A 22,650-nucleotide genomic window follows, 5' to 3' on the forward strand; every position below is an offset into this window, starting at 1 on the left:
CTACAGACATTCATGTGATCTGGTGACTCATCATTTTCACACTCATCTGACCCCTTTATGCTTTTGTGTTTCCTCGCTTCTTTTTCAGTTCTGGAGGTGCAGCTCGGGTTAGACCACACGAACTTGACCCACATTGGACTCGTCCCGGATCGTCTTGCGGTCTCGGTGCTGGACCTCCTCCAGGGTTGACAGCCAACACTCTGGATACAAGTGTGATGCAGCAGCGGAAACATTGCACCTTTAGCCTTAATTGTAAATGGACGGGCCTGAGGAAGCCCGATAGCCGAGGCCCTGAGGCCAGACGGCAGGCTGATCGGTGGTTAATCAACCGCTCAGAAGGCGGCTGGAAGAATAAATACAAACAACAAAACTCAGGTTCACAAGCTTTATTTTTGAAAGTGAGAGAGTAAACAGTGCATCCCTCCTCTGGACTGCAGGCTGTTTGTCCTCTGCTGGTACGTCCTGGTACTGCATCTCCATCACCTCCTGCAGCTCTGCAGGAAAAACACAAACAGTCGATAGTCCAGATTATTAAACTGAAACGCTGACCTTCTCATTTAAATGTAAGAGGCTAACTTCATGGCACACTGATAAAGTGCAGATGAACTGACCTGGAGGACGTCCAGGCATCACCGAGTGGTTACCGAGTCTCCTGCAGCGCTGGCATTTTATCAGACACCGTCTTCATTTTACCTACAAAAACAGGAACAAAGAACGGACCGACTGTTACTCGACTGTGACGCTGAACTGTGAAAGAGCTGAAGGATCGAAGAACAGGAAGTGGATTTCAGCCGGCAACTATTTCAAGCCCGAATCTGTAAACGCGAAGGTGATTTTCAACACTGATCCCACTGAGACTCTGATTCAAGGCTGACCCGCTTCTCCGAGAGAATTTTTAATCTTTACATTATTCATTATTAATGAGTGTGATAATTAAAAGGATATGAGGAGGGACTCATTTTTCAGACCCGGAAGCTTCGTCCACTTTTATATAGTCAGTGGCTAAAACAACAAGGAACAAGACTTCCCACTGGGACTCATTGAGTTCGATGTTGTCAACACAGAACTGTTTATGGCTCAACTGTAAGACGACACCCGCCGTTACAAACCTAATTTCTAGATGTAAATGATTTATATTCAGGCCGATGCAGTATTTCCCATTCATGGGGTTAAAAGAGACGCATGACATTTGCAGATCTTACTGTGGTTAGTCGGTGTGGACTCTCAGCCTCCTTCGATTGGTCGAGGCTCCTGCAGCGAGAAACAAACAATGAGAGCCTGATAGTGAACTGTTCACAAGGTTTACTTTATATATATATATATAAAAAAAATGGCATCATTTATTTGAGGTTGTCACGTGTAAAACGAGAAAAAAAAAAGCCTGCACATCTGTGTAAGAGTGTGTATCGTGTGCGTTGGTGTTGACTGTGAATGTACATATAAAAATAAAATAAAAGGATATGTTTTTATAATGTTAACATGCAGTACATGGGGTCAGTGTGAGGAGCACAAATATGAAGTGTGAGCTCTGTGTTACTGAAAAGCTTCTCAGCACCTTGAAGTAGATTCATCTCTTTTAATAACCGCAGAGGAGACGAGACAAATTCGTGACAACAACGCTCAAAGCTGTTGCGATCCTCGGCAGGTAGGAAGGCGATTCTGTTACAAAGCCACGTGAAGATCGACTTCATACTGACACATCAGGGGTTTTTACTGCAAAGCGACCCCCAGCGGAGCGGCACCGTAACCCTGCACAGGAGCAGACCGTGGTCACTTCCAGTGTCAGTCTTTCAGACGAGGGGCGGTGCCCTTTTAGACGAGGCCACTACGGGCCAAAGGAGGGCGGGGGAGGGAGGGGGGTCATTCTGGCATCACACTCAAGACGGGACACGGGAAACTTTTTTTTTTTTTTTTTGGCCAATCGGGCCTCTGGACTTGGTTAGAAAATGGATCACAGTGCAGACAGATTCATCGTCACAGCCGCCGTTGGCTGAACTCGGCGGAGTCTCTTCCAGAACCGTAAACTCCGGGTCGCACCGCGAACCTTCGCCGCTACCACACAACTCCTTCGTACGAGCAACACGTGAAACTGTTACAGTCCTGATGTCGTGTACTTTTTCAACAAAAAAAAAAACAGCTGGCTGGTCACCGACATGACACGGCATTCGGGCGTAACAGAAAAAGAGACAAAATATGAGTATTGAGAGGTACTGAGAGGAGAGAGGAAAAGGAAAGCAAGTGCCATCTGCAGCTGATGATTGAAGCACTGAGGGCTGTAAAAACACGACTGCAGCGAGGTTTGACAGTCAGTCGAGAACTCTCCAATCTAAAAAAATATCTACACGTCTCTTTTCCTTCGGCAAACCACCGACAGCTCAACAAACATCAGTTTGATGTTTGAGAAATACAGCAGACTGATGACTATTGGAAATAAAAACCTGACAGGAGTCACAGAAATGATAGTTTAAGACAGTGGTTCTCAACTGGTGAGCTGTGGCCCAAAAGTGGGTCGCCGGGCCATTTTGAGTGGGTGACGTGTGTGTGTGTGTGGGGGGGGGGGGGGGGGGATAGGGGGACGCAACCTCAAACATTTATTTTGAAGGCTACAGAAGCTGTGCTGCCGTGCTTTTATTTTGAAAAACATACGTTTTCCAATGACGCAACATGCGTACAGTAGCCGTTTGCTGCCAGCGTTGTCGTGACAGCAATAACAGGAAATAATGTCAGTCTTATCAGTAGTAAACAAGTCTGCCTTCTTATTTTGTTCAAGAAAAGTTTTTTTTTTTTTATTTCAGTTCATATTTTCATTTATATTCTTGAAACTTTATGAGTATTACGAATTTTCCTGTAATTAAAAATAAGTCATTTAATTTTCCATTAATTCAATTTGAGTGGCTCAAAATGTTTGAAAATTTGGGTCGGGCCTTAAAGACAAAGTAAAATTGTGGGTCAGAGGTCAGACCAGTTGAGAACAACTGCTCTAAGAGCCGTACCTTAGACGTATCTTAGACCGGCAGAGTATAAACTGGATTTAATACACGCTTATTCCATGTTGAGGAAAATATTGAAAAACTATTTATCCAATGCCACCCTGTCTATTACATGCACATATGGGCGTAACTAGAGTTGTTTGTGTTTATCTCCCCATATAAAACTTCTCTGTTGTAAATGGCACACTCAGCTGTCAGTCAGTTTTTTTTTACCATCACTTGACAGTTTGTGCTAAAAGTGAGAAAATCTGCTAAACAAGAACTGAAGTCAGTCAGTCTGTTTAAACTGAAATATTTGCACATATCAAAAGAAAGAAAGAAAGAAAGAAAAAAAAAAAAAAAAACACAATTCACAACAAACTCCATCCACACAAACACACCAAGTCAACAAGGTTATGGTGAAAGGCTCCAAGTTAAGTCAAACTTTCGTATTTTCTACAATCCCACCCAGAGTGACCCGAGCAGCACGACTACTTGGCACGATACTTCAACACTGCGAAGACATCCCAACCCAGTACCAGCAAAACTCACGTTGGTGATTTTATAGAGGGCTGACAGGCAGAGCGCGAGAGGGTCAGGAGTGGTGTCAGATGGTGAGGGTCCGTTCGCTCGAAGATAGACGACCTGTCTACAAAACAAAACTTTGATCGTGTTTTAATGGTTTAAGAAATAAATACAATTTTATAAAGATCCATTCGTGAATCGCTATTGTTTCTGAAATGAGAAAAAGCTACTGAGTGGACTAAAAATATGAACTTAAAAATGTAAAAAATAAATAAATCTGATATAATTCAGAACTGCAGTTGTAAATATATTTTTTTTAAAAGGATGTAACAAAAGACAAAAATACTCAGAGCTTTTTAACAGTATTACAATAGAAAATTGGGCTTGTTTTTTTTTTGTGTGTGTCATTGCTGCACACAACCTGCCGGTTTCGGCCACTAATTACCTCTCAAATATGACAAAAAAATCTTTCCAGCAAAAATCAGTTCAAGATGCAGAAAATACAACTGAAATATCTTGTGCAAGCCTAAAAAAAACATTTAAGAAAAACCCGTCAATTTGTCATTTTTAATATTCCAAGCAACGCTAATAAAAAAAAAACTTGACATCAGAGTTTGTGAAAATTAGGTTTCAGCACTGACTTCAACACGTCTGCAGTTTGAAGCTGTTGATCAGCTGTCAGTCAATGCACATTTGATTTCATGCACACGTACAGAGAAGCCAAAGTACTACAACCACAACCACACACACACTGCACGAGCTACGTTTCCCCTCCCAGCACACGCACACGCACAAAAAAGTTGAGGACCAGAGATCTGCACTGTGATGCCATTCTTTACAAGTGTGATGCCAGAAGCCCTGCATACGTCACCGTGAGCAGTGACTGGGAATGAGAGGACAGAGAGAAGAGTTATGGGACAACTGTGCATCTTTGTATTATAAACATGGATGGGACACTTACCTTGCTTGTTCGGCTGATCTGTGTAAGCATACCTCTGGCTGCAGTGCAAACAAGTCCAGGCTTTACTGTCCACTGACCTCTGCAGAACTACTCATCGTCAATGTAACCCAACTGCAGAGAAGAGCCTCTACTGTGGACTGGGGCAGCCCGTCTTTGACAAGCTGGCTGACAGCAGCTAAACGCACCTCATTTACCCAAAAAGACATGAAACACGCACAACCACACAGGCACAACACGCCATCCTCTCTTCAACCGCAAGGTGCATCATGGGGCTTCCTGCCTCAGGTACGTCGGCGGACAGGAGGTCGATCGGGTCTACTGGTGGAGGATTTGCAATTTCGCGCACGAGAGAACTGATAACGGGTTCGGGTTGAGGTGAGGCGCCGAACAGTCTTCACTTGAAACTTGAGGAAATGGTCAGTGTTGCAAAGTCCAAATGTGAAGGCCGTAGGGGTGTAACGGTACACAAATCACAGGAATTTATTTTTTATTTTTTAATGACTTTGTATTTTTATAATGGGAGTCGGAGGTTTTTTGTAGCCAGCCCCTAGTGGCCCTAGGTGGTATTTCACTTAAGAATTTTCGCATTGGCTTCACTCTTCGGACCCGGAGACTTCATCCATTTGTAAGTACAGACTAAGGGTCATAGCCATTTTGAATGAAGTTAATTGGAATTGTCACGTGACCAAAATGTCTTGATATTTACTTCCAGGGTGAATGTCACATTGCAGCCGGCCGATTATCCGGTACAGTGAGTGGCATCACAGCTTGGGGCCGATTAAAACATGTGGAACTCGCACACGAGAATTTTTGTTCCCAGAGTGAGAATATGTCGACATCAATAGTAATTGTTTGTATCGCGGGTGTTCAGACCAAAAGTGGCATAATGAGAGGTTTGGGACGACTACATGTACCATTACACCCCTAGAAAGCAGGAGCGGACCTCCCCGTTGAGTATTTATTAATAAAGCTGTGTTCAAGTCTGTTATAGGTGCTTGGTGCCACCATAAGGCAAATACGGTCTTTCAACTTCTTTTGAACGATGACAACGTCAAAGCTTCAATTTCTACTTTAGCTCAAAGATGCAAAGTGAACATGTTTGTAATAAAAGTCTGTTTGCTTGCCGGCACAAATTAATCACTAATAAAGAACCAGTGTCAAAGTTTGGTCTTGGTAATACAGGATCAAAAGATCTGTAATGTAGTTATGTTTCAATCTCTAAAGCTGCTGTCGCCTTTAAAACAAATCAAAACTTTCCATTTTAAAGTCATGAATGCCATCAAAATGTTTTAGCCATCCGTTTCAGATTTGTTGAAATTGTATTGTATTATTTTTTTTTCTTTCAAATCTGTTAAATGTGCCTCATACCACATTTTAACAAATCTCAACTTAGAACTTTTTTTTTTTATTTAAAAAGGCCTCTCCCAAAGGCTTTCCATTTTTTCTTTTAACACTTTTAAGTGAAAATGTGTAGCAGAGGACATCTATGTCCTGAACCTCTGTAATATATTTAACTGTTAAGTCTGTTGGGTTTGCTTGGTGGCTTTAACCAAATCCTAACTAAGAACTTTCTCTCTAAAAGGGAAAGAAAAAAATAAATAAAAATGTGTCACTGAGGAACTTTTTGTTTCAGACTTCTGTCAGAAGCATCCTTTTAGTCTGTTAAGTGTACGTGGTGCCACCATTGAACAGACTTGACTTGGAAGTCCTTAAAAAAAAAAGAAAAGAAGGTATCATTACCATTACCATTCTTACTCCAATAAGGTGTTGACAACAGAGGACCTCCTCGTCCCAAAGCTCGGTAATATTGCAACTATTTTTTAGTCTGTTGGAGTACTTGGTGCCACCTTTAGTCAAATGTTGCCTGTAAGCGTCACTTAAAGAACGATAGTGTCAAAGGTTTGATTTCCATTTCCAACTGTGTTGGCAATAAGGGTGTAAACATCTGTAATATACGGTAGTTACAGTGTAGTCAGCTTCATCACTTCAGCCATGAGTACTGGCGCAAGAAGAGTGGCCAAATATTAAAATCCACCAACTTTCCAAGATACAGTCCAAGCTCTCGAGCCACCATGATGAAAAAGACATCTTTTTTTTTTTGGAACAGGTGCCATTTCGTCCTCCACAGTAAATGCTTTTCAATAACAGAACTGCTCCAACAGAAGCTACAGACTTTGCATATCTTGGTTTGGAAAGTTCCCGTTCATAGTCCAACCCCTTAAAAGATGGTCAAACCTGTTAAAGAAAAACAAATTGCACACAACACCAACACACAGACATAATAATACAAGTTTGAAAATTTACACTTGGGTCAAGTCAGTGAAAAGCTAAACTTCTAATCTGCAGGATGTTCAGATCTTGCTTGGATTCAGTCTCAGTATAAATAAATAATATAATACTCATCAATTTAATTTTTATTCAAAATTGACTTGATATACACAAAAGAACATGTTTTGTTAGCTACATATACTGACATAGTATATTTTTTAGGTGTCATAATTTGATTTTTGATTTGAATTCCTCGGTTGTGACAAAATATAAAATATAAAAAGTCATCTATCCAGATACTCTACAATCTATTTACTAAATAGCACTGGAGTTTGTTGCTGTAATAAATTCACCACCTGAAAACTTGATAAAATGGAGAATTTTCTCTAAGAAATCAAAAACTTTCGTTTAGCAAACATTAATTTACTTCGCAAATAAATAGTTCTCCAGTCGTTGTTAGTTTTCTTTCTAGAAAATAAACATGCAAATCAGTGTAGAAACTGTCTAATATGATCAAATCTGTAATCACTCAGCTGAACTTGGGTAAATAAATTAGCTGGTTGTAAGGTTCTAGTTTTAGGATGTTATCTTGAAAACAAATACGCCAGCATTGGACCAACAAAGAACAATGGTTCTGGACTAAACTTATTTGTCTATTTTTTCCCCCCAGAAAATCGGATTTAGCCAACCAACAACAACTTGGTTACAAACACATGGAAGTCCATTCCTAAAGCAGAAGTACGAGTTACGCAAATTGCGTTTTTTTTTTTTTAGACGTTTGACAATCACATGAATGATTGCTGTATATCAATTAAAAATTAGTTGCATTTTGCTAATACCAATCGCTTTCAGAAATGTTAAATACTTACAATTTCTACAGAGAAATTCTGTCTTCTTATCTGAAGTGAAAGTTCTCTGGAAATTTAAGAATCAAACCTTTTTCTGTTAGAAGTACACCAAATATTGTAAAATCCATTAAGTTGCAACGGGGAAAGTCATAATTTCTTGGTGTTCAAAAACGTTGCTGTTTTTGGCGTTGCGTAGTTCAGAAAACATCCAAGTTAGAGCATTTTTGAACGCAAGAGGAATGCCGCAGGGCTAGATTAGAAACCTCGTCCAACTTTCTGTCCATACTACATCCTTTCACAAACTACTATCCAGCCTTGTTTAATCCTGTGAATAACATGTTGTGAATCTCACTATGGTCATTTCCACTGGTCCAGTGTTTGGGTTCCATAGCTAAAGTATTACCGGTGTCCACACTACACAGCCACTACTTCCTCCACAGTCCATTATCTTTAAAGCCGGTCAGACCTGTTAAAGAAAAAATGTACAAAACACAAACACACGTAACATTTGAGATGAACACTCCATGATATCAAGGTCTATTACCAAAATAATCCATGTTAGTTCTGTTTTTCCCGTCATTTCAGGCGCGTTTAGCGGCGCTCTCAGATGCCACATGATGAAGATAGTTCTTAAAAACAAGTCTAAAAGCTTACCTTTCATATCTTTATATGTCAAGATATTTTGTAAGCTACAAGAAAAGGTACACTATAAGCAATTCTTAAGTTTCTTGATGTCATGTACTGCATTGTTTTAGCAGTTATCTGCTATGTGACATAAACAAAATAATAAAAAAGACTGCAATAGGCTGCATTGTAGTCAACCTGCTACAGGCATGAATACTGTCCAAAGACAGCCATTAGACATACGTTACTATTTAGAAAAAGAGCAATAAGCAAGTGACTCCTAAGATACAGTGGGAACCAACTTATTGTTGAGAAAAAAAAAACCTCAAATTTGAGCATTAAAAAAAGGTATCAGAAGCTGTACCGCTGTGCTGAAACATAAATACACCTTCAGTCGTCCACAGAATGTCAGAGTCAAGATTGTCCTATAAAATGCAGCCAAGTTAATATAGTTAAATGAAATATGATCAATCTCAAAGGTTGCAGTTAACACAAAGATTACTTACACTCACTTTTTCAGCCATTTGCTCTTACCATACCGCTCTGACAAAAGTTTGCTGAGGCAAGTTTATGAATTGAGGATGGTGTCCTGGTTTCGATTGGGCCAGAGTGGGCAGGAGAATAAAAACATGAATTTGAAAACCAAAGGGACATTAACAAGGAAGGTTTTAAAACCATCTTATAATAATAATATATAATTTTTGTAGCATGGGTCACGTTGATAAAAGTGTTATCAAAGGTTAGCCCAAACAACAAATCTAAGAATTCTGGGGAAACTAAGCAAAAGCACCGGAGCCATTTTGAAAAAAAGATATACAAGAACACCGGAGCTCCCGGCTGAATCTGTGTACAACAGTAATGGTGGTCTCACAACCGCCAACTACAGAAGATGCTAAGGGGACTTTCAGCCATGTGGCAGGTTAATTCCAGCAGCCACACATGAATGTGATTGTGTAAAAATGATGTATAAAATGGAAAAGGCATAGCACAAACTGGCCATAGATCCTGTTGCAGTACGAGCCTTATCCATGCCATTTTACTTGCTTATAAATCTGAAAACCAGGGCACAAATTAGGACTTATTGACAAGTTGCAGGTTTACTACAATGAATACTTAATCAATGAGGTACTTGGGCAAATTGAGGATTAATTTCCATTTTCCAAATGGAGCATGTATGCTAATTCACGTTATGCTAGCGAGATGTAGTTGAATTAAATCATAAATGAATGCATTTTTTTTTATTATTTTTTTTTTTAATTAACAGCAATAATTGAAAATAAAAGTCAAACTTTTGTTTAAAGCGGTGACCCATTCGTTCCTAGTTTCTGTGGTTTTGGAAAAAAGTAGACCTTGACGTCTTCATCCATAGATAGAAGAAATTTTCGATCCACGGCACAAGTCCAAACGAGCCCAAAACCAGCAATGCAAAAGAAGATGTACTCACAACCACAAACAGTGACACTATGATAAAGGCATTTTAGTAAAGTTTATGTCAGTTACTTTAGTAAAAACTTCCTTACGGGTTTCCTTTTACACACAAACTTTGTTAGACCGTTGTCGTCCCCAAAGTTAGCCCAGAAATGAAAATGACTACGTTTACATGCAGGTTTTTTAAGGAATAATCCGTTGAACAGAGAATAACTGTGTGCAGACTAACATCCAGGAAGCTGTTCACACAATTGCCACTTCAAGAGGTATTTCTTTGGTATGTCAAAGGGATAGCAATGCGCAAAACATTTTTTAAATTGGTGCTACATGACCAGAGGAAAAAAAAAACCTACAACAAACAGAATCCACTGGGCTCATTGCCTTCCTAGATCATTTCCAGGACGACAGGAAAATAGTCAGCAAAGCCAGTTTCCACGTTGGCTTACTGGTTCAGGAAAGAGTTCTCATAGGTAACGTTGTTCGTTCCCAATACCGTTTAGTTGTTCTTTTCCTCGTCCATATGCTGTCATTCCTCTGCATTTGCATTTTAGCTCACAAGTATCCCCAAATGTCTCATTCCAGCATTACTCTGTGAAAATGTTCTTCCAAACCTACAGGAACACTGTCATCTGCCACAGTATTCCAATAGTTGTTAGTTTAAGTGAGTAGACAGCTCGGCAGAGATGCCATTATAAATTTTGAAGTGGCGACAAGCTCCCCCCGGTCAAATTTCGACTGTCTGTAGGGGGCGGGTATATAGAAAATTAGCAAGTACCATAGGTTGTTTGAACTAAAGTCCTTAAGATAGCAGTCTGCCAAATGACATGGGACAAATGAGGAAAAAGCTTTGGTTTCAGGCAACACGGAGGGAAGTAAGACATTGATATTTTTCAACCAGCTTTGTATTGTTACAATGTGGGTCGTATATACAAAAGAACAATGTTTCCCTCTTAAGGGAATATGGTTATGAACCTCTGAACATGCTCTACTACAACTAACATCAGACTTTTCAAGACAAGGAGAGCACATACGCATTGCAACACTTTCACCCATTGGCTGCCTTATACACTCAATTCACTCATGGAAGAAAACTGGGGCTAAAAGCGGGATGGGTTGTTATTGGACGTAACTACAGTTCTACGAGTACGTTAGTATTTCGGGGTCCCGTTGGCGGTCCTTTAGGGAAAACGCTGCTTAAAGAAAGGTCATCAAAAACATAATGTGCTCATAAGGAGACCAATGCTCCCGCCAAATGCTGTCTTTTTTTGCCGTTTTACTCTACTATTACAAGTATTTTTCATTTTTATGTCATCTGTCCATCTACGATAACGCATCAGTTAATCAAAAGTGAAGGCAGACAAATAATTGCATCTGCATGTAAACGTAGTCAATAACCCCAAACGCCAAACGGGCACACAAGTGATATGAGCAGAATGTGTTGGTAAGGAGAGCAAAGTATTTCGGCTTGGCAACCCACAACCACATACTCTACCACAGGTTTTCTTAAAGGTTCTATGTGTGGTATTTCTGCTGTCCTGGAGCATGGCTGTAAAAGCTGACTTACTGAATGCAACATGATAACTCAGTCGAAGCGCTAAATTAAATAGGAAAAACAGCTATAAGTTGTGTTTGTGGAGTAAAATTGCAAATTGTGAGTATAAAAAAAAAACTTGAGTCACTTGTGGTGTACAATTAATAGGCTGGTAAATGTTGTAACCAGTGACTTTCTTTGTTATCTATGTCTCTACTGATTCAGGTAGAAGAACTTAGACAAAGTATAATTATTAAGAATGCCGATTGGCTGACAAATGCCAATTAATTGAATTCGCCAAGAAGAACAAAGAAGCGAAGGACGCAGTGGAGTATTTGCAGTGCGTTTCGGGCGGGCCTCGTGCTGGGTTTTTCAGGTACGCGTCGCTGAACTAAAGTAGTCAGGACTGTGGCAGAGATAACACATAGACCCTTTAAAACCTAATGTGGCAGGTTCATCACACTTTTCATTTGTGCAAACAACCCATTGCTGGGATTTGGTTGCTTTTTGAACGTACGGCACGTTAACTTTGAGAATAAAAGTTTAAGGTTTGCCCGGATAGAACCAATGTCTCTTTATTTATAATACATGCTTTGACTCCAAATGTATGGCACAAAACACAGCCATAGGAAGTTGAGAAAAATGTTACAATTATCACTTCACGACGACTCACAGAGTATAACACATCTAGAAAAGAAAATTATACATGGTCAGATAGAACTAGTGGATCACACCGGGGTGACATCTCTCCACGCTAATAACAATAAAAAATAAGAAATGAAAATATTGACTTTGCCATAAAATGAGTTAATTGCCTGGCTAAAAGGTTGCAACATCTTAAACTTAAATACAAGAAATACGACTCAACATGTTCGTTTTTGGAGAATCTATACAAATGGTGCTGCCGGAAGCATCAAAGAGCAGCTTTTAAAAACGGGCTTTCTTAGCGGGACCATCAAACTCCTCGCGGACCCTGCCGTACCCGGGGTTACCAGGACCCATTCCCCTCGGACCACCCTGGGCGAAGCGCTCATTGCGCTAAAGGGTGTCAATTTGCCAGGGAGGCAGTTAGAAGGGTGGGGAATAAGTTATGGGTGGGATCAGTGCGCAAGCACACAGTTCATGTCCATATGGAGGCGAGTAAAAAGGTATGGCAATAGAGGTGGTTTGTTTTATATCGGGAGCAGATTTACAAAACAACCAGCAGGAGACACATCCGAAGAAACCGTTCGTTCCAATATGAAGGTCCACAGGTGCCACAGGTTACATACGGAAAAGGAAGAGAGGGTAATGCTTTCGTTAGTGCCTACCTAATGTGATCTCTTCTCCATTGCATGCCCAGATCAGCTGGCAGTCCTCAGTGCTTATCAGGTCTAGCATTAAAAAATGCTAACCATATTTACCTGTTGATCATTTTTAGATATAGTAATAAATGCATGCCCAAGTTTCTGGATTTAGGAATTTACTAAATGTGTATCTACTTAATTAGTAGTGTTGTAAACAAGTTTTGCACTCCTTTTGTTGCAGCCAGAATTCATATTTTCTAAGAAACTTGGGAAAAATAGGTGAAATAAAAAGTGCCTTTATGAAATCTCAGTGAATTAATTAAGTCACTGACAAACTTTCTTGAACAGAAGTAGTGTATAAATTGGCTGCTTGCTACCACAAAATATCTTAACTATTGGTCCCAAATGTGACCAGAATCTAAAAGTATAGGGACTGTACGAGGAAAACCTGTGTAGAATATTTGCATTTAGGGCAGAGTAAACGTAATCATTGCACAAGACAGTCAGCTCAACCATTTTCCAACAGGAGAGCAATTTGCTTTTCAATATGCACTTCAAACGCTAATGCAGACTAGTTCTGTGAAACTAGAAGTGTGAGAGAGTCGGCATCTCAAAAGCCAAAAAAAAAACCAACACAGAAGGATGGCTTTGATTTACAAAACGAGGCTACAATGGAGCAACAAAAATAGAACATAGAATCTAAAGTAGGAGAAATGTCGAATATATAAATACATCTCGAAGTGGATCAATGCAACATAATCCTGCTCAGTATACTAAATTATCAGAGTTTTACTGAGCGTCTCACACTCACACACACACACACACACACAGGTGAGAAAAATGAAATACAGTGTATCAAAGTTCACACACAGGATTGTCAGACTGTTGCCAGCATCAACACTACCAAAAAAAAAAAAGTGTCTTTTAATGGCAAATAGTGCTTTAAATTCAAAGCCAGACTAAAGAAACAGCTATGCTAGTATTAGCATGCATAGATAAAGTTATGTAATATGTAGTGGTGAATATGTAGTGCACCATTTACAAATACAAAGCCTAGTTTATGAGGTGAAACATATGTATACGGTACTTTCGATGTTTTCACACATTTAGCCGCTCTTATTGATATCCAGAAACAAAGCTGACATCGGTACTACAATTCTGCCCGAAGCATAGATCTCAGGCTTAGTCGAGTATTCATCCTACATCATCCTAAATACAAGAAGTCACAATGCCGTGCCTGCCCCCTTCAATTAATCCTGCTGTAAAATACTATTTTCTTCAAATCTAAATGTTTATACCGTCATCCTGCACTAAAGGCATTATAAATGCTCGGGTACAAAAAAAGATATTGAGGAGAAGGTAAAGGTTGCTGGTCCAAAAGAGTAAGAACACCCCTACTGCAGGTCTCAAATTGGCCCGTTGCACAAAACGAGCTTTTACCACACTTCCACCAAAAAAATAAAAATAAACGTAGCCTGTTCGCATACAACTTCTTTTCTTCTCAAAAATAGGTGATGCATGAAAGGGCTCGCAGAGTACGAAAAAAAAAAAAAAGGTGATTTAAAAGTAGATAATCACACTGTCAACAGGTAAAAAGGGGAAAAAAAACATTCTGCCTTCAGTCAAGTGAAAGTGCCTGTCCAGCTCACAAGAGACAGGGCTTGCAATAGCAGTGCACTACACAAACGGCGTGATCAGAGTGAGCAGAGACGCTGAGGTTCGTCTACGGCTGTCAAACACACTGGAGAGCAATTTCTGAGGATTTAGTGCAGGCTGACGGTTTGTAACTGCAAAGCAGTAAGGCTCTGGTGACGGTAACTGAGGGGGCTCGGCTTCCCATTGAGAGACACCCTATCAGGCAGGCGGCATGTCTGACACATTCAACGCCCAGCAACACAGCTGGGAACACGTATCACTCATTCTCCCGTCCTGCTGGGCCAGCTGGCCTTCGTGATTTTAAAATCAACTGGGAGTCTTTCCAACCAAAAGGAAAGCCCAAGACAAACTACATCAACTACTGATCTTCCCAAAAGCGGGATACGTTACCATTTCGTTGCCCATCAAGCCTCCGGCAGATGGTCCGATTCCCTGCTGACCTTCGAAGCCCAGACCACCCAAGGGGAACTTCTGGTTGGCTGCACCAAAGGCCATTTCTAACAGAAACAACAGGACAAGTCAAGTACTCATTCGGCACGAGCAATAAACAGTATGATTATGGCAAGACTAAATATTAATTCATATTAAATATTATTTAACTATTACTATTTTACTTTTCCAATCATGATAACTAACTTAATTAGTTTTACTTATTAGTGAACTTACCAGCCATGCCCAAACCTCCACTGGAATGTATTCTCATTTCTCTGTCCCTCTGTAATAAAAACACAGGAACTTATTAGATCAAACGAGGCAAATATTAATTATCTCCCTCTATTATATTTGTGTACTTGGATCTCAACATAAAATTGAACTTACATCAATGAAGTTGCCCATCCTGTAGTTCTCCTCACGCTGGCGGCGCATCTGTTCCTCCATCTCCCTCTTACGAATCAACTCCTCCTCCCGTCTGCGTCGTTCTTCCTCTTGTCTGTATATATTAAAAAAGAATGTTCACTTACATGTGCTGGAGAATCAGTAATCAATATCAACAGATTTAACCTAATTTGAGGATTTAAGGATCCAGATATAACAAAGATGTAATGTGAATGAAGGGAGTGACGTCCAGATGACGAACATCCGTCTGAACACTGAAGTCCCCGTTCACTCAAAAACACGCTTTTCTTCTTGTTCATGTAAGATGGCGCCGTGCTAGTGGCAGCCTGTTACAGCAGCTCCCACGAGTGCGTTTTTGTTTTAAGTATCTTTTTTTCCTCCTCTCTTCGGAGTTGTTTTTTCTTTCACGTGTGTTAAGTGACGGTCAAACAATGGACCGCAACTTTTTCACTTTTCTGGTGGCTCTTCTTTTACTTTTTTCCCTCTTCGTAACGGAGAGCTACGCACAGTGGACCGGGGTCATTGTTTACTCTCGTGATCAGCTGATTGCGCTGAGTAGATCTCTACTGCTGCTGCGAGGCCTGAAATCCCAGACGAACTTCGGAGAAGACGTTGGGGTTGCAGAGCTGGAGCTAAACTGAAGGCGAAGAGGAGGAAATATAAACCATCGGTACCGGCGATCTTAATGGGGAACGTGAGGTCCTTGGCTAACAAGACGGACAAGCTTGGCGCACTGGTAAAGACCCAGTGGGAATACCGGGAGTGCAGCATCATGTGTTTCACCGAGACGTGGCTGCACTCACATTTCCCGGACCACAGCGCGGCCGTACCCGGCTTCAGGACCGTTCGGGCGGACAGAGACGTTGTTCGGAGCGGCAAGAAGAAAGGTGGAGGGATTGCAGTCTATGTGAACGAGAGGTGGTGCAATCCCGACCACGTGTGTTGTGAAGGAACGTTTCTGCAGCCCGGACATTGAACTTCTAGCCGTGGGGATGCGCCCGTATTATTTGCCGAGGGAGTTCACGTCCGCCATTGTTACCGCTGTGTACGTTCCTCCATCAGCTGACGTAGAGGCAGCAGTGGACACCATCCACTCCACTGTGTCCAAACTGCAGACTAAGCATCCCGGTGCATTTTTGGCAGTTACTGGAGACTTTAACCAGTCTGGATAAAGTACTGCCAACTTTGCACCAGTATGTTAACTGCCCCACCCGGAACAATAAAACCCTGGACTTACTGTATGCTAATGCCATGGATGCATACAGTGCTACTGCCCTTCCCCCCCTTGGTAGGTTGGATCACAACCTGGTCCTGCTGACACCAAAGTATGTCCCCCTGGTGCAGAGGCAGCCTGTAACCACCAGGACTGTACGGGGGTGGACACAGGAGGCTAAAGACACCCTGCAGGACTGCTTTGAGTCCACGGACTGGGACGTGCTGTGTGGACCACATGGGGAGGACATCAACAGCATGACGGAATCACAGAATACATCAAATTCTGTGAACACACCACCGTACCATCCCGGACTGTACACTGCTTCCCCAACAACAAGCCGTGGATCACCAGGGACCTGAAGGTGCTTCTTAATCAGAAGAAAGCAGCCTTCAGGTCTGGGGACAGGGAGGAGCTCAGGAGAGTGCAGCGCCACCTGAAGGAGAAGCTCAGGGAGTACAAGGACTCCTACAGGAGGAAGCTGGAGGTCAAACTCCAGCAGAACAAAGTGAGGGAGGTGATGACCGGTATGAAGGAGATTACTGGGTTCAAAGGGAGAGAGAGACAACCAGGGGGAACCTGGAGAGGAACAATGAGCTAAACTGTTTCTTCAACAGGTTTAGTTCACCGCCCTCATCTGTCTCCTCCACACACCTCTGCTGCCTTCCTCCCTCCCCCCGCCGTCCCTCCTAGTGAGCTACATGGACACTTTGGAGTTGAGGACAGAGTCCTCTTCCACCATCGACGCCATGACCTGTGACGACTGGCCAGGTTAGGAGACAGCTGGAGAGACCCCACCAGCGCAAGGCTGCCGGACCTGACGGCATCGGCCCCGGGGTCCTGAAGACCTGACGGCATCGGCCCCGGGGTCCTGAAGACCTGCGCCGTCCAGCTGGCTGAGGTCCTACAACACCTCTTCAACCTGAGCCCGAAGCAGGAGGAGGTCCCGGTGCTGTGGAAGATGTCGTGCCTGATTCCTGTCCCCAAGACGACCACTCCATCCGGCCTCAACGACTACCGACCGGTTGCCCTCACATCTCAGGTGATGAAGGTGCTGGAGAGGCTGGTCTTGGCCCACCTCAGGCCGCTGGTGAAATCTTCACTGGACCTGCTGCAATTTGCGTACCAGCCTCGTGTGGGAGTGGACGACGCCATCATCTACCTGCTGCAACGAGCTCAGTCTCACCTGGATGGAACCGGTGACTCTGTGAGAATCACTTTCTTTGATTTCTCCAGTGCATTCAACACCATCCAACCACTGCTGCTGAATGAGAAGCTGCAGGTGGTGGGGGTGGACGCGCCCACCGTCTCCTGGATCACTGACTACCTGACAGGCAGACCACAGTTTGTCCGTCTGGGCAGTGTGCTGTCTGATACGGTGGTCAGTGGTACTGGAGCTCCACAGGGAACTGTTCTGTCTCCCTTCCTGTTCACCTTATACACAACTGACTTCCAGTACAACTCAGAGTCCTGCCATCTGCAGAAGTTCTCTGATGACTCTGCAGTGGTAGGATGTAAAAGGGATGGACGGGAGGACGAGTACAGGGCAGTAGTGGAGGACTTTGTGGAGTGAGCGGGAAGAAATCACCTGCTCCTGAATGTGGCCAAGACCAGAGAGATGGTGGTCGACTTCAGGAGGAAGACGAGGGCTCCACAACCGCCGAGAGTTCTGGGAGAGGAGGTGGACATGGTGGAGGAGTACAAGTACCTCGGTGTGTCCATCGACAACAGACTGAACTGGAAGACCAACATCAACGCTGTCTACAAGAAGGGGATGAGTCGACTCTTTTTCTTGAGGAAAGTCCGATCCTTCAATGTGTGCAGCGAGATGTTGGAGATGTTCTACCATCTGTTGTGGCCAGTGAACTGTACTTCTAGTAGTCTGCTGGGGGAGAGGGGGGGGGGGGAGCAGCATTGGAGCCGGCGACACCAACAGACTTAACAAACTGGTTAAGAAGGCCGGCTCCATCATCGGCTACAAACTGGACAGCCTGGAAAAGGTGGTGGAGAGGAGGACGCTGAGGAAACTATTATCCATATTGGATAATCCTGACCACCCTCTCCACCACCCGCTGCAGGGACAGAGGAGGACGTTCTCCAAAAGACTCCTCCAGCTCCGCTGTCACAAGGACAGATACAGGAGATAATTCCTGCCCACTGCAATAAGACTGTACAATAACTCACCTCTGGCAAAATCCATCACACAACAATAACACCGTTGGTTGTCTGTTTTCTTGTTTGGTTAAATCTTTGCACTATTGGTTAGTTAGTTTTAATTTAATTTAATTATTCAATTTTATTTATTGTATATACTGTGCATTTTTATATTTAATATTTTACTGTTGTTTTATTGCTTTCCTGTACCTATAATGCTGCTGTAGCGAAAAAATTTCCCCTTGTGGGATTAATTAATAAAGAAAGTAAGTAACTATCTATCTATCTATCTATCTATCTATCTATCTATCTATCTATCTATCTATCTATCTATCTATCTTCCTACAGTTTTACTTTGCAGAATGATGTGCGAGTGGAGTTTGACACAAGGAGGCTGTTTTTACATTCATCTGCCAGTTTTTTGTTTTTTTTTTAGAAGTGTAAACATGATAATTTAACTTTTCTTGTGCAAAAAAACAAAAACCCACATCAAAGACATGTCATTGTTCAAAGTGCAGTATTTTGAATAGCTCAACACATTTCTGGTCGGGATCTTTAAATACCTGATCTGCATCTCCTTCCTCTTTTGCATTTCCTGAGTGTGCATCTCCTCCATGCGCCTCAGTTCCTCCTGTCGCCTCAGCAGATCTGCAAGAAAACACGAAAACAAACATTTACTTTGAGCACACTAAAAGACACGTCCTTTCTGTCGGTGAATGGCAGAGTGTATCCAAAACAGCAGCGGGCTGTTTTATTTCTAAACTTGCCTTGCCGGAGCAGATTGGCCTGGTGCTCGTGGTAAGCGTCCTCCATCTCACTCTCCAGCTTCTCGCGGGCCTCGCGCATGTTCTTCTCCACCTGCTGCCTCTGCTGCTTCTCCATTTCATCCAGAGACTTCCAGCGCTTGGAGTACTCGAATTCAAAAGTGCCCGGACGAGCAAAGCGGGGCGGCTCCTCGCGCTCCCTACAGACACAATCAACACAATATACAGGTGGCGATCAGTGCTAAATGTCCTTTGTAGAATGGTTGGGGGGGGGAAAAAAAGTGAATTACTAAGAAACAAATGCCTGAACAGCAGTTGCAAAACTGTCAATGGCAGAGTTTGTTTTTTGAACCAGTTTTATTAAAGTCAAAACTGTGTTTGTGGGTAGAGTAGGGTTTAAAGCCACATAACATCTCTCCTTATTTCCTTGAGTCGCACAGGCTAACATCTGCCAATCCACACAAAGGATTGATCTTTGACAGCTGCAGTCCGTACCCCCCCCCTCCCCTCTCATTCCCCATCACACCATCTGCTACTCGCAAGACAATGACATCAAGAAAAGCACCTACGTAACAAAGATGATTGGATCGAGAGACGGAAAAATGTCAACTCCACATTAGAACAATCATATATCCTCATCAGGGCAAATGTAAAGTGTGAACATGACAGAAAGGGACATGCTTACGATTGATATCTGGGGTTCTTCTGTGCCAACTTCTCCGGAAGACCATCTTCGGTATCAAACTGCTCCATGGGCTCGACGATGACAGGGCGGGGTGACCTGAAGAAGTTGGAGGAGGGGGGGGACAAAAACAAAAGATGGCTGATTAGCACAGGTTTCAAGCATCTTCTACAGAGATGTTCCGGGTAAACAGAAACGTACGTGGTGAGGAGGAAGACACCCTCGTTGCACCGATCTAGGGCCTTTCTGGCGGCGGGTCTGGAGGCGAACTCGACAATGCCCTTGCATGTGGAGCGCCCGCGATCGTCCACGATGACGATGGCCCTCTCGACCATCCCGAACTGTGAGAAAGCTTCTTCCAGGAGCTCGTTGGACACGAAAGGCGACAGATTCTTCACGGCCAGAGCTGCAGAATGTGACGCGAAGCGGACACGCAGGGGTCTGCCTTTCATCGGGATGTCGTCCAGCTCTGCCTTTGCTATCTCTGCGAGCGCCCGGGACTCCTGCAAGATTTCAAATGTTACGTTACTATTAAAGGATCCGCTAAGTATGACTTAATATCACAGGCAGTTTGAGGTAAACCTGTATTTGACGAAGTCTTACCAGTCGAATGAAACCAAAGCCTTTGTTTTTGTTGATGAAGACCTCACTGGGTTCTCCATATTTTGAGAATATCTTCCTGAAATCATCCTCCGAGAGGTCGTTGGGCAGGTTCCCAACAAACAAACGGCACCGCTGTGTGTACGTCTTCTCGCCGGGCTTCAGCAGCATGGACAGCGTCGCTTTGAACTCCTGTTGGTTGAACAAAACGAAGTGAAAGCCAGAAGTCACACATCTGAGCGCGACTACAAAATACCGCAATTAAACTCCCGCGACAAAAGTGCACGAAGGGATGGAGAATTTTCACAGATGCTAGATTATGTCCAAATACAATCTCGTGATTTGAAATGTTAACACGTCAACCCGCCCATCCCCCCACGCGCTTTGTCTGGGTAGAGGAATCAAACATGACCTATTTACTTCAGCAAACGAGCGTACTCGGGGGAAAAAAAAATATAAGTAGACGAATACACAACATTTTTTAATTGACATTAGGCAGAAATCATTGTATTAGTCAGTATATTAAGTTACGAGAACGCATTTGTGTTTGAGGACAAGATGGCTGCGAGCTAAGGCTGCTCCGTTAAGGGGGCGCTTGTTTTTCGTCACGGTTACTTCCGTCGTAGGATGCAGCGGAAAAGGCTGCGGTTACATCAAGTGCGGAAGGACATAACTCCGCCCGCTCGGGCTGCGCAGTGCTTAATATCAATGTCACTCGTACTGAATAAACCAACAGCGAAAATCGACGCCACTTCACGGCTGAGAATGGATTAACGAAATCTTTACGGACCTTTGACTGGCTTCCGTCGGAGTCAGCGGCGCCGCGGCTCGGGGTCTCTGCCTCCTGTTCCCGTCGATGTCTCATCGGCGGTGGCCCAGACCTGTGGCCTTGTGGAGGACCACCCCTCTGGCCCTGGTGAGGACCACCTCTCTGGCCCTGGTGAGGACCAGACCTTTGGCCCTGGTGAGGACCGGGCTTCTGGCCCTGGTGAGGACCGGGCTTCTGGCCTTGTTGTGGACCGGGCTTCTGGACTTGCTGCGGGCCTGACTTCGGGCTGGGGCTCGGGTTCGGGCTGGGGCTGGGGTTCGGGTGCTGCTGCTTCTGCTGCTGCTGCTGCTGCCCGTTAGCATTTCCCACCGTTGGTTTCAGCGGCAGGTTCTGATTCGCGTTTGCCTGGTTCGGTTGCGGGGGGGTGATGTTAGGTTTCGGCGGTGGTGACTGGATCTTCGGTAGAGGGGCGGGGGTTGCCGGCTTCGGCTGCTCCTGCGGTTTTTCTGCCGGTTTCGGCTGCTGCTGCTGTTGCTGCTGCTGCTGCATCGGGCCTTTCATCGTGAGAGCCGGGCCTGGACTCGGCGGAGGGATAATTGGCAACGACTGGTTCTGTGGTGGCTTCTGGGGGCTAGACTGCGGACCCTGGTTTTGCGGTTTGTTGAAGTTGTTATTGGGTCCTCTCCGATTTTGGTTCTGATTCTGAAAAGGATGGTTCCTGAAATTCGGATTTGCCATTAGCCCACCCCGCATGGGGCCGCCGGGCCCGCCGCCTCTGCGTGGCTGGAAATTATTAATCCCAAGGCCGCCGCGATTATTGTTGAATCGAGACATTGATCCTGAAATCGGCAATAACTGTTATTAAAATACAAAAAAAAAACCTTTAAGGTTTGCTGCGTAACAACAGTCACCCACCGGTGTGTGCAAGTTCTCAAAATGGCGACCAACGGCTGCTGCGAACAGACAGGTCTTTCTTCCTCCGGTGATTGAGCCGTTTAGCCCCGCCCAGCTCCTCCCGGTGCCGCTGATTGGTCCTCTGCCAAAGAGGCGGAGTCACAGATTCGAACGAAGAAGCCCCTCCCCCCCAAAAAAAACATCAATTCTGCCTACAACTGTCATGATTGGGTATTTAATCACTCTTCATAAGCATCAAAACACGTCATCACTAATTGAAATGAAGCGTTATTCACAGTTTTATTCACATATTTTGATGACGTTATGGAGAGTTGGGTTCCACCCGTTTAAATTCATCCCCTTTTACAAGCCTTTTGTTTCCATTGTAATAGTTGTAGTTATAAACACATACAAATTGATTGCTGACCAGTACATTAATCAGTCCTGCAGAGGTAAATCTAAATGGAAAAAATAGACCGGGAAGTTTTGACTGAATGTAAAGCGGCGGCACAAATTTGACGATTTTAATTTGCAAAAAGTTTTTGATAAACTGAAGTACTCCTACTGGCATGGAGGCTGTAGGAAGAATAAAAAGTTTAAAATAGGTTTTGCTTCATTTTACGGTTTTGCTTACTACATAC

At 43.4% G+C, this 22,650-nt stretch overlaps 1 protein-coding gene across 5 annotated transcripts; it reads right to left on the bottom strand.

Annotated features, from left to right (window-relative positions):
• Window positions 1-371: 371 nt before the first annotated feature.
• On the bottom strand, window positions 372-22,091 carry sfpq (splicing factor proline/glutamine-rich). Of its 5 annotated transcripts, none has more exons than XM_069177020.1 (12): window positions 21,137-22,091; window positions 20,350-20,538; window positions 19,948-20,249; window positions 19,750-19,845; window positions 19,068-19,264; window positions 18,864-18,948; window positions 14,916-15,027; window positions 14,763-14,811; window positions 14,487-14,593; window positions 1,203-1,251; window positions 612-693; window positions 372-494 (listed from the first exon to the last, which is right to left on the bottom strand). In XM_069177020.1, exons 1-10 carry the CDS (start codon window positions 21,947-21,949, stop codon window positions 1,225-1,227), a joined length of 1,977 nt encoding a protein of 658 aa, XP_069033121.1. In that variant the 5' UTR covers window positions 21,950-22,091; the 3' UTR covers window positions 372-494; window positions 612-693; window positions 1,203-1,224. The 5 variants fall into 5 exon arrangements, with proteins under 5 accessions (XP_069033121.1, XP_069033118.1, XP_069033117.1 ...); XM_069177017.1 differs by having other exon boundaries at window positions 372-486; window positions 1,203-12,192; window positions 21,137-22,090; XM_069177016.1 differs by having other exon boundaries at window positions 1,203-12,192; window positions 21,137-22,090.
• Window positions 22,092-22,650: the final 559 nt, after the last annotated feature.

The sequence above is a fragment of the Embiotoca jacksoni genome, unplaced genomic scaffold, assembly GCF_022577435.1.
Source record: "Embiotoca jacksoni isolate LCO1_2020_lvr unplaced genomic scaffold, fEmbJac1.0.p SCAF_7, whole genome shotgun sequence".
Taxonomy (NCBI): domain Eukaryota; kingdom Metazoa; phylum Chordata; class Actinopteri; family Embiotocidae; genus Embiotoca; species Embiotoca jacksoni.